The sequence below is a fragment of the Thamnophis elegans genome, chromosome 6, assembly GCF_009769535.1.
Source record: "Thamnophis elegans isolate rThaEle1 chromosome 6, rThaEle1.pri, whole genome shotgun sequence".
NCBI lineage: Eukaryota > Metazoa > Chordata > Lepidosauria > Squamata > Colubridae > Thamnophis > Thamnophis elegans.
The window spans coordinates 14,791,264-14,805,815 of NC_045546.1; the positions used below are offsets into that span (position 1 = coordinate 14,791,264).

At 40.2% G+C, this 14,552-nt stretch overlaps 1 protein-coding gene across 1 annotated transcript in view; it reads right to left on the bottom strand.

Moving 5' to 3' along the window:
- The window catches only part of TRPC6 (transient receptor potential cation channel subfamily C member 6), an 89,751-nt gene that overhangs the window by 14,326 nt on the left and 60,873 nt on the right, over window positions 1-14,552 (bottom strand). Inside the window, exons 5-7 of the mRNA XM_032219224.1 lie at window positions 12,981-13,197; window positions 2,449-2,682; window positions 1,109-1,373 (exon numbers count right to left, since the gene is read on the bottom strand). Coding sequence (XP_032075115.1) covers window positions 1,109-1,373; window positions 2,449-2,682; window positions 12,981-13,197 — 716 coding nt within the window. The remainder of the gene's footprint in view (window positions 1-1,108; window positions 1,374-2,448; window positions 2,683-12,980; window positions 13,198-14,552) is intronic.

Below are 14,552 nucleotides of genomic sequence, written 5' to 3' on the forward strand. Positions count from 1 at the left end.
AATCGTCTCCCCCACCCCACACTTCTTTTAAATATTATCGCCTTCCTTTTTTCTACATGTTTGCATTTTCTTAGCATGTTTGAAAGAAATGGGCATGCTCTGGCATAATCTGATTTGGACATTTTCTTAATATCCTTTTACATATTAACAGCAATCTCAACTATTTTGAGTGTTGGTCCTGATGAAACTACAACAATGCTATGCGCACACACACAGAGACACACACACACAAATCAGTACTGGATTGGGAAAACCCTAATGCTTCAATAACAGCAAAATGGGACAGAAAGAATATAAAGAGAAACAAAATAGAGCAATTAGAACTGGAGCTTGTTAGTCAGCATAAAGTGCTGGATAGTGAAAGGAAAACAATACATCTGGGAAAGTGTGTAAAAAAATCCAAAATATAGCTGAAGGCACAGGTGGAGAATTGGCTGAAATCCCAAACTGCAACAATTTACAGTATTTTGATACAGCCCTTTTCCAGTTTATTTCATCATGCACAATGCTGGATTTAGGATCATAAGATTCTCTGTATACAGAAAGTCCTTGGGGGAAGATGTGCGGGATATGTTCACTGCCTTGGGCTGCTTGTGAAAATAATAAGGCAGGATACAAATAAATAACCAAATAAACTAACTAAATGCATGCTCACACATCTGCTTCGGAATATTGAATTTTGAATGTACACAGAGTAAAGAATATGAAAAGTATTTCATAAACTTCCTTCTGCATAATATCTCTTCTTAGGAAAATGTACAGGCACCCTAGTTCCGCTTTCTCTAATAATCTTATCAATCCATTTTCTGGCAACCCAACAGTATGAGGAAAAAAAAAATCACACCGATTAAAAGGAATAATTCTTCCTCCAATCCATTCATGAAAACATTCACCTAATCTAATTTCACAGATCTGAAGGCATCGATATTAACAGCATAAAAAACCGGTACAGCAAACAAATGTTTCAGGGTCGACAAACACAGCTAACTATGACAAGGGAATCAAATACATTCTGCTCACTCCAAGAATGTTACAAAGTCCAAAAGACTTAATGCAGCTGAGTGCCTTCCAATACAATCATTCACAGATTCCATAAGGATTAACTTACGTAGTAAACGCTTCATTCTGCTTTGCTCCCAAGTAATAGGAGTAGAGATTAAACATTCCTATCATGAAGGCCACAAAAACCATGATGAATATGACCATGAACTTGAATATGTCTTTCACAGTTCTACCAAGTGATATCTGCAAGGGTCCAAAGCTTTCGTTGGCTGGCAAAATATAGGCGATGCGTGAGAAACTTAAAACCACAGCAATTGCATATAAGCCTTCGGATATGATTTGAGGGTCAGATGGATCCCAGTCTATTCTTGCTAAAAGGAAAGAAATAGAAGAGTTTTAGTTTAATATGTTGAGCTTTGGTCCTTCTACTTGCCTGCTCAAAACATTAGGTCAACCACAGTACAGGTTGTCCTCGACTTACAACAGTTCATTTAGTGCAGAGGTTGGCAACCTTAAACGCTCAAAGAGCTGCACAGGTCCTAAGCAGAAGACCCCCATTCAGTTCTGGAGCTCACCGGAAGTCCGGTTCCCCCACCACAGTGTCTCCTCCTAGCGTGGAATCCTTTTTCCTCTAACTGTCCTAATCGAAAGCTCTATCAATTGTGGTGACAGGGAGCCACAGCAGAAGGATGAAAGAGCCACATGCGGCTCCAGAGCCACCAGTTGCTGACCCCTGATTTAGTGGCTGTTTGAAGTTACAACAGCAATGAAACGTACGGCCATTTTTCACACTTATGACCATTGCATTACTACCTGTAGCCTAGGTATCATTTAACCTTGTATGAAATAAAACAAAATGAGAGGATCTTCCTTTGTTCTGGAACTGAGTTCATGCAACAATCTGCAGAAGTGTTTCTCTTTGGCTTCAATACTGTTTACATTCAGGATTGCAATGAACACATCACTTTTCCTGCAGATGATGGCTGATAAACTTGAATAAATTATTGCATCTCATAAGAAGAGTTAAACCAACCTTTTATATCCTGCTGCTTTTTACTATAAATTGGGATAGCAACTTTTTTTGCAACTCCCAGCCAGTGAAGGGCAAGAAAGCTAGAATTTTGAGAGTTGCTGTCTCATCAGATTCAGGTGGTGTCATATTTTGAAAAAAAATGTTTTAAAAATTGCTGTATATTTTCTGGAAATGGCTTGTTTATGTCTGGCTGATATTTATTTTATAGCATTTAATTTACTTTCATGACTATTCAGTAAAACCTCTTTTACTTTAGAAGGAAAAGGACACGTTTATGTGGTGTTATTCTGTTTCATTTCAAAGAAAAGCCAAGTTTGGTTTAAAAAAATGAGGCTTGGCTTATTTCTGGATGGGCTTATATATAAGTATATAAAGTACACTTCAGAATAACAATATAAATCTGAGCTGCTCACCCAAAGTGTAGTACTTTATGCTGGGCTTCAATGTTGCATCTGACAAGTCCTTCAACTCTGTATCAGCGTCAACAATATTCTGGGCTCTAGAGGCATGCCAGAAGGCCATGAACCTTGCAATGAATGAGGCTGCAAAAATAGCCAACATACCAAAATCTAGCATATTCCACAACTCAAACAGATATTCCTTGGGTCCTTGGGACCAAATTTCTTTACATTCAGCCCATATCATACCTAAAAGAAAGAAGAAAACAGAACATTAGCTTTAGACTTCATGCCTCTCCTTCCCTTCAAAAGATTCTGAACACGTGTTCTGACCTAAGCTTTCTAAACAAGCATGAAGCAGAGTCTTGGTCCCAGCAAGATGGTGAATTCCTTTCTTTCACAGTCCGCAAGGCTTAGCAAACAGTCTTTCAGAGGAATATTTATCAATATGAACCTTATCTCACTTGGCGAGTTGCCAGATAACTACTTACCCAATGCAGGGCAAGGCAATACTTGGCACAGAGTCTCTTATAGTCACAAACAGAACTTTCCACTCTTGAAACGAATGAATTATTTCCTGCAAAAGCCCACTCCTTCTTCGTTCCTCTTTTGTTTCCTATGGGAGGGGCCAATCATATCCAAGGTGTCACTTTACTCCTAAGTCAACCCTGCTTTCTTAGTTGTTCTTGTTCTCTGGCAGCTCTGTGCATGTGCACAATGGGAACAGGTTCCAGCTGCTCCTCTTCCTCACTGTTGTTTCGCTCTCTCTCTGCCTCCAATGCAGAGCCCTCGTCTGAGCTTCCCTCAGCCGTCAGGACTGGCCCATGTTCCTCCCCAACCTCCTCACTGTCCGACTCTGCTGCCAGCTCCGCTGGCCACCGGCAGACCACAACACAATGCACAATGGTTAAAAGAACAGAGATGGGGGCGGATAGGCAGGTGGGAGGGGTAGCTGAAGCATGAGCTGCACTTGTAAATGCAGACTAGCTGACAAGCACCCAAATTTTGATCACAACTGTGGGGACACTGCAGTGGCCATAACCTTGAGGACTAAGTACCATATGTTCAGTGACTTTGAATGGTTATTGAATGGTCATTAAGTGAGGAGTATCTATTGTTCTCACAGTCAGAAAATTTCTTCTTATTTCAGGTTTGGTTCTCCCTCTGTAAAGTCTCCATGCCCAGTTAATCTCTGGGAGCTACGGAGCATAAATACCTGCAGTCTGTGGCAGACCTTCAAGGATTTGACCGCTGTTATTATCTCTCTCCTTAATCTTCTCTTCTTTAGGTCAAGCATATCTAAGTTCTTCATCACTTTTCATGGAATCATCACCATGTTAATTGGATTTTCTCTGCATTCTTTTCCGTTCCTTAAGTTCCAGTTCTTGTTTAAATTGTAGTGATCAGAACTGGACACAGGGATAATCTGATCAGCATAGAGCAGAACTATCATTTCCCCTTATGTCACCATTCTACCTCTGTTGATGCAACTCAAGGCTGCTAATGAGATTCATCCAGGTCACAAAGGTATTTTTCCAAAAAGCAACTGGACTTTCTTGGTTTTTTTTCTTCTATGAAAACATTTTGTTTCTCATTCAAGAAGCTTCTTCAGTTCAATGAAACGAACTTCAATGAACTGAAGGAGCTTCTTGGATAACGAGCTAAACATTTTTAAGGGGGGAAAAATCAAGAAAGTCCAGTTGCCTTTTGGAAAAGCATCAAGGATCAACCCAAGACTGCATTAATTGTTTTGACAACTGCAGCACAATTCTGGGTCATGATAACTTATGTTCTACCAGATGACCTATAACCTTCTCACAAGTACCATTCTTGAAACAAATGTCATCTATGTTGTCAGCTGTGCATCCCATTTTTCCTATATGAACGCTACATTTTTTTTCACGACTGGTTTGAATTAAGATGTAAAGGGCCCAATGGCTAATTCTATCAAGATTCTTTTAAGTCTCATGTCTGTCTTCTGAAGTATTAGTGGTCTCCTCCAGCAAAAGTACAACAACCCACCCCGCCCCCAAAAGCAGTAAATTTAGGTTTATATTTTTAATAGCAGTTATAGCAGTTAGACTTATATACCGCTTCATAGGGCTTTCAGCCCTCTTTAAGCGGTTTACAGAGTCAGCATATCACCCCCAACAATCCGGGTCCTCATTTTACCCACCTCGGAAGGATGGAAGGCTGAGTCAACCTTGAGCCGGTGAGATTAGAACCGCTGAACTGCAGATAACAGTCAGCTGAAGTGGCCTGCAGTACTGCACCCTAACCACTGCGCCACCACAAACCTATACGGGCTTCCAGCAATATGCTTATTTCAATCTAAGTATCTCTACTGCTTGATTATATTTTTCAAGGATTTCTCTGGTAGTGGTATAAGATTGATCAGCCTATAGGAAGGATGGCTAACCTTTTTGTTGTCGGGTGCATGCGCAGGGGGGCACTTGCATTACATTTTGAGGCTTCACGTGGCACCCCGCACCCTGTTTTGGAAGGCCTCCTGCACCAACCTGGAAGGCAAAATGGGGTGCGGGGGTGCCGTGTAAGGCCCCAAAATGCAATGCGAGTGCCCCCCTGCATATGCGCCCCATCCCCTGCATGCACCCTACTCCCCACGCATGCACAGCAGAGACCCGAAGACCAGCTGGCTGGCAGGAGGCACGCGTGCAAGTGCAATGGAGGTGGGCTGGGGCGATGACTAGTGTGCCCGCAGAGAGGGCTCCGCGTGCCATCTGTGGTACTTGTGCCATAGGTTCACCATAACCGGCCTGTAGCTTACTGAGTCCACTTTTCCTATTTTGAAAATAAGAAAAAAATATTCATTCTTCACCAGTCTTCCAATAGTTCTACTGTATTTGACAGAACAGTCAAAGGTTCTAAGATCACATCCACCAGTTTCTTAACCCTCTGGGATTCATTCAAAACAGCTAAGTGTTCCTTCACCAATTATTTACCTATTATAACCTATTTTGTTCTATGCCCTTATGGTGTGGCTTCCTAATACTTTCTAATGGTGGGATGCATCTCCCTCCAGAAAAAGCTAAACAAACCTGCTTTAGCAAGCAAGGAGGTACAAATGTTTGTGCAGAAAACAAGGAGGTGCAGCTGTCTATGCAGACCCCATAAAACATTTTTTTCTTAGAGTCAGTTGAGAACAGTCAAATTAGTTAAGTTGTAATGTAAGGAAGGGGGGAGAAGGGAGGGAAGTGGGTGAGACAAAGAACAGACGGAATAGATCAAGACCTGGATGTCAGCTCTATTTTATTACAAAAGTCACAAACTTTCTCTTTTCAGCACAGTTGAGATTTATTTGACCTGAATATTTAATCTAACATAGAATTGTTTTGAACTACGTTCCTTGTGGAACCATTATGATTTGCTGCAAACAAAGGCATTGCCAAAAAGGAAAAAAAAAACAGATGAGACAAGCTATGTCTCAGATTTTTCTGCACTAGGAAGCATTAAAGTACAGCTGTTTTTTGGTACCTTGAGTTCAAGCTGGCATTTTCAATGAGCATATATTACTGTACAACAGACTTGTCATTTCATGGCTCAATGTATGTTTTAAATATGATTCAGAAGAAGCCCTTAAACTTCAAGCAAAGCAGAAAACTTTTCTGCTGTTCCTTCAAGCAAGTCTACTTTTTTCAGGTGTTGTGTGAGTTATTCAAGTCAAGCTCCTTAAAGCAGCTACATCGTTTTTCGTAATCATACAGAGGACTGATAAAACAGAGGTCATTGATGAATAACTTTGCTTAGGCCACATTTGAGCACTTTACGATAAAAGTGTGCATGCTCCTCTTTTTTATATATGAAAAAATAATAATTATGAAGTAAAAGAAACAATTTCATGGAATCCCACTAATTTATTTACCCTTCAGTTCTTATTTACTTTCATTACATTGAATAGAGAAGGGTAGGGTAGCATAGAATAGAATAACAAGAGTTGGAAGGACTTTGGAGTTCTTCTAGTCCATCCCTCACCTTAGGGAGGAAACTCTACATCACTTCAGATAAATGGATATCCAATCTCTTCTTAAAAACTTCCAGTGTTGGAGCATTTAATATTTGTTAATATTTAATATGATTATATTCATTTCTCATTTCGCTATGGAACAATCTCCCCGTGGAGATCCGCACCCTCACCACCGCCCAGGCCTTCCGCACGGCCCTTAAGATCTGGCTATCCCGTCAGGCCTGGGGATAAAAATCTTAGTTTGTCCCCTCCCGAATGATGAATGAATGTTGTGCTTTATTTTTAATATTATGTATTGTCTTATGTCTTTTGTCTTTGTACCCCCCTCCCCGTGTTTTGTAAGCCGCCCTGAGTCCCCTCAGGGAAAAGGGCGGCCTATAAATTATAATAAACACTCTAAACACTCTAAACACTCAAGAATCGTACTTACGGTAGTTATCTGGAAGATCAAGCTGACTCTCTCTTGTGTTACATACAACTTTTTTCTAGAATTCACCAACAGTATTTCATACGCTTACTAATGTCATGTCAACCTACAAATTCTTTTTTAAAAAACATTGCTACAAAATATCTATATTTACATAGATACTACAGCCAGAAATGAAATGTCTTTTTCAATTGATGTATATTGTTAATTCTACAGACTAATTGTTCTGTAGTGCTTTCACGATAATGTTTGACCTTGTTTTTCACAGCATATGGCTAAAATCCAATAAGCAGATGGTCAGGAAGTATATTAAAACTTGAATTCTTCTTCCTAGGATTGTGAAATGTAAATTGCAATGGAATTAATAACATGTCAGCTGCAAGCTATTTTTAATGCAACTATGAAATGTATTATCAGGGATGAATGTATAACATATGGACATTGAGATCAGTTTAATTGGTCCAGCTCTAATGAATCTGACTTGTATGAATAAGCAATGCATTCTATGCTTGGTCTTTTTCCTGGTTTGGGGCTTTAATACATAACTGTAAATTCCTTTAGTTTGTATTTCAATGTTGTGATATTGCAGCAACCATTCAAACTTGTGATTGTGCTGAATGAATGGTAGCTATGACCAGTCCTGAAAGTCCTGGCTGGCACAGCATCTCAAATGGTCACAAGATGACCAGGGTACTTGGCATTGGCCTGGGTTTCTAATTGTCAATAGCAATAGTGCTTAGACTTACAATATATCACAGAAGTGAGTACACCCCCTGTAAATATTTAAATATATATTTTCATGTGACAACATTGAAGAAATGACACTTGGCTACAATGTAAAGTAGTGAGTATATAGCTTGTATAACAGTGTAAATGTGCTGTCCCCTCAAAATAACGCAACACACAGCCATTAATGTCTAAACTGTTAGCAACAAAAGTGAGTACACCCCTTTATAGCCATCTCTTAAGCAGTTTAGAGAATCGGCCTATGCCGCCCCCCCCCCCATCTGGGTACCTCATTTTACCAACCTCGGAAGGATGGAAGGCTGAGTCAACCTTCCATCCACGCTAATTATGATTTGTGACCTTCCCTGCTGGCTTCGCACAAGCAAAATCAATGGGGAAGCTGGAGGGAAGTTTTGATCACATGAGGTCCTCATTTAACATCCCATGCTTGCTTAACTATGGTAACTGGGAACTGCCAGAACTGCCATTTGCACTGCACCTGTAAATGTCACTTAGCAGGGGAAATTCTGGTCCCAAGAGTGAAGTGGTGGCCTAGAGGCGGAGCTTTTGTCTCACAATCAGGAGGCTGTGAGTTCAATCCTAGGTAGAAGCAGATATTTCTCTCTCTGCATACCATGAGCATATATCTGGCGAACAAAACTTTGCATTGGCAACAGAAAGGGCATCCAGCCAGTAAACCCTCTGCTAGCTCCAATCAGTTGCCCAGACTTCACCCCGCAAGGGATTATGGGATCGTTAAAAGAAGAAGAAGATGATGATGAATGGAAATTCTGGTCCCAATGATCGTGCTTAACTGAGAACTACCTGCAAAACATCTATGTTCTGACCTAGGCTTCCCAAGAGCATGAAACAAATTCCTTGTCCCAGCAAAAAACACTTTTATTAATTTACTGTGAATGCTGCTCATTCACAGCGAGCAAAGTCTTTCAAAGGAGTTGACAGGCCGATATCTGCAGAACTTGACAAGGAGTCTTCTGCAAACTCCACTCCCCTTTCACTACTCTTTTATTTCCTCTGGGAGGGGCCATTCATCATCTAGCCTTATTCCCAAGTCAACCCCTGCTCTTTAGTTGTTCCCTTCCTCTGGCAACTCTGCACATGCGCACACTAGGAACAGGCTCCAGTTGTTTGTCTGCCTCATTGATGTCTGACTCTGATAACAGCTGATAACTGGCATACGGCTCTGGACCCCTCTCTGCCTCCAACACAGAGCCCTCATCAGAGCCTTCCCCAGACTCCAGGACTGGCCCATGTTCCTCCCCAACTTCCTCACTGTCTGAATCTGCTGCCAGCTCTGCTGGCCACTGGCGGGCCACAACAATCTTTAAACATATGTAGCCTCTGCTACTGTTGCAAAACAGAACTTCAAGAAATATCTTTACCCTTAGCAAGAAGGAGCTAAGCTCAATGTAGAGATGTTATTAATTTCTTATTCTTTTCTTCTCAATATATTTTAGACTGTGTTTGTTAAAAATCTATACCGTGTACGGGTTCTGGTAAGTCGGGGGGGGGAAGGATGTGGGGGGTCGGGGGGAGGGAGGGGGGAGGGAGGGATATATATTAGGTTAGATAAGATGTGTTATCTCAATGTAATGTGACTTCACATGTATACTGTTCTTTTTAATTCTTCTTTAAAAATAGGATAGGCCAAGTACATTGACATGTAGCGGAAATACACCAAGGAGAGGAAGAGTGGGAAAGAAGAAAGATGGGCAGAGAGGGATGGGAGAGAGGGTGGGAGGGAAGGTGAGAAGGAAGCGGGGAGTGGATGTGGAGAGAGGAGTGGTAGAGGGGGAGAGGAAGTAGGGTAGAGGGGGATGATGGAAGGAAGATAGAAAGTTGGAGGGTGGTGGAAGAAATAGGTGTATGGAGAGCGGAAGAGTTATATTGGGTTTTTATTTTCTGAGGCATTGTTGACAAGAGGAATTGATGCAATTTTTGTTTAATGCTGTATGGTGTTGGTTATGTACAGTATACATGTGAGTGTATGAAAATGAAAATGAAAATGAACTTCAAACTGCCTTGTGCAGGACAAAGTAGGTCTCCCCCACTCAGTTCAAAGTTTTGTTTGATTTAATCTTATCACGAGCTGAATCCATTTCCGTGCACAATAATTGTTTATCAACATTTTAGCTTCTTTTCTTTTTCTCCTCCGAAAAATTATTTACTTAGAGGCTTTTAAAATGGCGCCGAGCAGGCTGGTTTCTCCGGTAATAATGAACACTTTTTGTTAATCCTCACAAGAATTCACAAGAATTCAAAACAAAAGAGATTGCTTATTATATGTTTTGGTTTCACAATAGGCCAGCAGAAGCTTTTTAATTAGCTTTATTTCTACAAGAATGTTACTCCTTCTAGAGGGAGGAAAGGAAAGTTGGAGGGGGTAGATGGGGTGTATGGAGGATGGAAGTGTCAGGTGGGGTTGTGAATGATGAGTTGTGTTTTCTTTTTTATTTTTTTTTTGTTTTTTTTCTTTTATTTTTTTTTTCTTATAGCAAATACCCTGTATATAAGTGATTGTAAAATGGAATGTGAAAATGAATAAAATATATTTAAAGAATGTTACTCCTTCATTAACTTTGCTTATCTGGAAGTTAAATGGTGATGAATCTGCTGAACGGTCTTGTTACAATGTTTACTCACTGAAAGTTTTGCCAAGCCTTAACTTCAAAATAAAAGGGGAACTCAGCCTCTTTACTTAAAGCTGCATATTCAGGCAATAGAGTTTTATTAACTGCAGGCAGATACATTTTGAAATGGCTTCAAAACCAAATATTAACTTGAAGTTGTAAATTTTTTTCTTATCACTATTCAAAATACCAGCTTCAATTTTGTAAAAGGCTTTCTTATCCAGCTGCGTTACAAGATGGCGATTTTATAGCTTCTGCGTTTGATATATGACACACTCAATCAGTTCTATTCTCCTGAAGACTTCTCCTTATTAACTGTTAAAAGTCTATAAATAGTATCCCATTTAAAACCGAGGGGAGCAGAGACTTTGTTTGTTTGTGCGTTTTTTTATAATGGCTCCCAAATCGAAGCAGTCTAAGCGTTTCCTTAATAATACATCTCAAGACATTGTTACAAAATCGCTGCCCTTGCCTCCCACGCCCTCTACTGGAGATCTCTTAACGCAAGAATTTCTTTTTGAAACCCTTAAAGAGTTCAGTCAGGAAATTAAACAACTTTTATCGGACTTATATGATAAACTGGACGCCAAGATTGCTCAAACAAGGGAAGATACGATCAGAGTTATGACTGTTATGACAGGCTATGTTTCTGAAATGGAGGACAAATTGGAACTTTTGGAAAAAACTAATTCTAATTTGACATCTAAAATTCAAACGTTACAACAGGAAGTTGAAAATGCTCAAAAACAACTCGTTATGATAAATTACAATAAGACTGCGTTTGCAATAAGAGTCAGAGGATTGCGTGAAAAGGAACAGGAGAATTTGAAACAGACCTTTTTTGAAGCTTTCAAACGTTCGGTGGGAAGTCCGGGATTTAACTTTGATTGGCAGATTCAAAAAATTTATCGCCAGAACTCGTGTGTAGCAAAACAACGACAGCTTCCGAGGGACATAATTATATATTTCACCACAAGAGAATCCAGAAATGCGATAATACAGAAGTTCTACAATAACAGGCTGCGAATCGATGGACAGGACTTGATTGTTTTTAAAGAAATACCATCTCAAATATTAAGAGTAAGGAGAGACTACACTTTCTTAACTGAAAAACTCAGAGATTCTCAGATACAATATAAATGGGAAGTGCCATCTGGTATCACAGTCACATTTGAGAACCAAAAATATCGTCTCAATTCTGTTTGCGAAGCCCGAGATTTTTACTACAAAACTCTGAAGGCGGGACTTCCTGATTCACCCGGACTTGGAGAAAGACAAGGAGAAGGAGAAGATAAGCAGCGGGACACGTGGCTACAAGGCGGAGGGTGTTGCTTTCCCTTTCCGGAAGGGCAGAAGAGTAAAGAATAAAGATCCAGCTATGCCTTTAAAATACTTCTTAAATTTTTAATTTGAATAAAATTTCAGGACTCCTGTCTGGTATAAAATGACAAAGTTGTATACCGATGAAGAGATATTGAGACTGAAAGAAGTGGTGCTGAATTTGGACATATATTGTATGGGACTTATATAAGACTTGTTTGAATCTTAATTTAAACTGCGCATGATCTATTCTTTGGGGCGAGGAGAGCGGAGATCATAGTTTTCTTGGATTGTGGTTTGGGATGAATGGAGTCGGGTGCGTGGGGTAGATGGAAGGGTAGTGAAAGTTCAATTAGATTATCTTGATCCAGAATGTAAGCTGATTTTTGTATAAATTGTTATTTGAATACAAGGTTAAGAAAGATTATCTGGAGAGTCTACACGAGGGTGGAGTAAATATGAGAGGAGCAATGGATGAGGATAAAATATATATGCGGACACGGGTAAAGGCAGGATGGGAGGTATAGAATTTATATGCGGAATCAGGTAAAGACATTGTTTAAGATTTTAAAAATAATGAGAAGCTGAGTTTAATGTTAGAGAGTATATTGACTTCTCTTTCTTGGGGGGGGTTCCCCCCCTTTTTTTTTCTTTTTATTATTCTTTTCTTTTTTGTTCTTTATTTTTTATTATTTTTTATTATTTTGTAACTTTTAATCTATTTGGTTTCAATATACTCCAGACTTTGCTTGATAAAGAACGATGCCGGGAATGGGACCTGGGAAGTCGGAAGGGGGTCAGGGAGGGGGGTTCAGGGGGTGGGTGGGGGGAGGGTGGAAGTATAGACTCAATTTTCAGAACAATGAATGCACTTGGATACTGTTGCTTTTTTTTTCTTTTTTTCTTTTCTTCTTTCTTTTCCTTTTATTTTTCTTTTGTTTAGTACAAAACAAATAGACCAATGAATACTAGAAATACACCGAAGCGAGGTGTAGAGGGAAAGAAGAGGGGGGAATTAAGAGGGAGTGAGAAGGGAATGTAAGGAGGGTGAGATGGTGGGAAGGGGAGAAAGGAATGGCTGAGGGGGAGGGGAAGTAGAAGAGGGGATTGTTGGAAGGGAGAAATGAAAGTTGGAGGGGTAGAAGGAAGGGTGTATGTAGGATAGAAGTGTTATGAGTTGTTTATTGCTTCTTCTTTTTTTAACTGCACAGTATTTAAGTGATTGTATAAAGGAAAATGAAAATGTAATAAAAGAATCTTTGATTATAAACAGGTGCTTCACCTTAGCTGTTACAATGTAATATGGTTAAATGGAGAAGCAGTTTCTGTAAGCAGGGCAATAAAGAGGCTAGAAACAAAACGAAAAAAAAGAAAAGAAAAAAGAAAAAAAGAAAATGAAAATGAAAATAAAAATTGTGAAAAAAAGAAATATCTTTACCTATTACCCATGAGATGATCAGCATTTCCATCCAGGAGAAGCACGATGTCTTCATTCGAAACAGCTGTTTTGCATTATCTATCATGGTTTCGTTGGGCTTTAGTTTGATGCCATCAAATCTGTCTGCTGCATTCATGACCAGGAGCCCAAGGAAAATGGTGAAAGAGGCCGCATGGGCCACAAATTTCATAAAGGGCCCACGCATGATTCTACCCAACTGCAAGACAAGTCAAAAAAGAAAACGTCTTTCAGATTAGATTTAGAGGAAACTGGGAAAAGTATCAGAAATGAGTGAACGCAACAAGCAAAATTATGAGCTAAGCCACATGTAATTTAGCATAGAGGCAGTCCTCGACTTACGACCAAAGTTGAACCCAACATTTACGTTGCTAAGTGAGACATTTGTTAAGTGAGTTTTGCTCCATGTTATGAGCTTTCTTACCATAGTTGTTAAGTGAACCATTGCAGTTTGTCAAGTTAGTAATATAGTTTTTAAGTGAATCTAGTTCCCCCATTAATTTCTGTTTGTCAGAAGGTCACATGACCCTGGGGATCACATGACCCCGGGACACTGCAACTGTCCTAAGTATGAATCAATTGCAACCATTTGAATTTTGATCACGGGACCATGGGGAATGTTGCAATAGTCGTAAGTATGAAAAACAATCACAAGTCACTTTTTCTAATGCTGTTGTAATTTTAAACTAAACAAACCACTGTAAGTTAGAGACTACCTGTATTTGGAGGGTTGGAGGACATCGTCAACTGCTACTTGGTATTTTTTGTATATGCTAGATTACAATTTCCATCACCATAGCCATGGGGTTGGGTGGAGAGAAGTTGTTTAACTGGGATTATGGGAATTGTACTCAAACACACCTAGATGGATCATGATCTAAAACAGAGCTGTCAAACTCAAGCCTGGGAGGTGCTTAGATCTGGCCCATGGTGCCTTCCTGGAAACAGCGAACCCTAACCTGCCATGCTTCTGCCATGCTGTTCTTCTGCCAGTGAAAACGGAGCACTCCCGAGCTCCGTTTTCACTGGCAGAAGGTTGCAGGAGGCTCTGGCAGCCTAAAACGGAGCTCGTGAGCCTGTTTTCTCTGGCTGAGTGCTCGGGCCACTACCGGCGCCCCCGACAGGAGTGACGCCAAGCTGGCCATGCCCACCCTGGCTACAACCACCCTGGCTACACCCACTGCACCTCACCCCACCCCAAAGTCAAACACAATCCTGATGCGGCCCTTAATGAAATCGAGTTTGACACCCTTGATCTAAAACAACCAAGAGAGGATTATAGCACCTTAATTACATTTACTAAAGCTCATTCTATCAGAGATGTAGGTCATCATCACATTTCCTAAGTACACAGTGAATATGTTGCTCATGTATATTCTTCATGGATGGATGCAAGCAGTGTGTGGGACTAATGTATAACTTTCCCAAATCAACAAGTCACGCTAAGCGCAACACTGTGCATTTATTCCAAAGGGAGACTCACTGCATTTTGTAAGTTTTATGTTTGCTCAGAGGGCTTCCTAAAATAGGTTTTGCCTTTCTTCAGAAAAATAT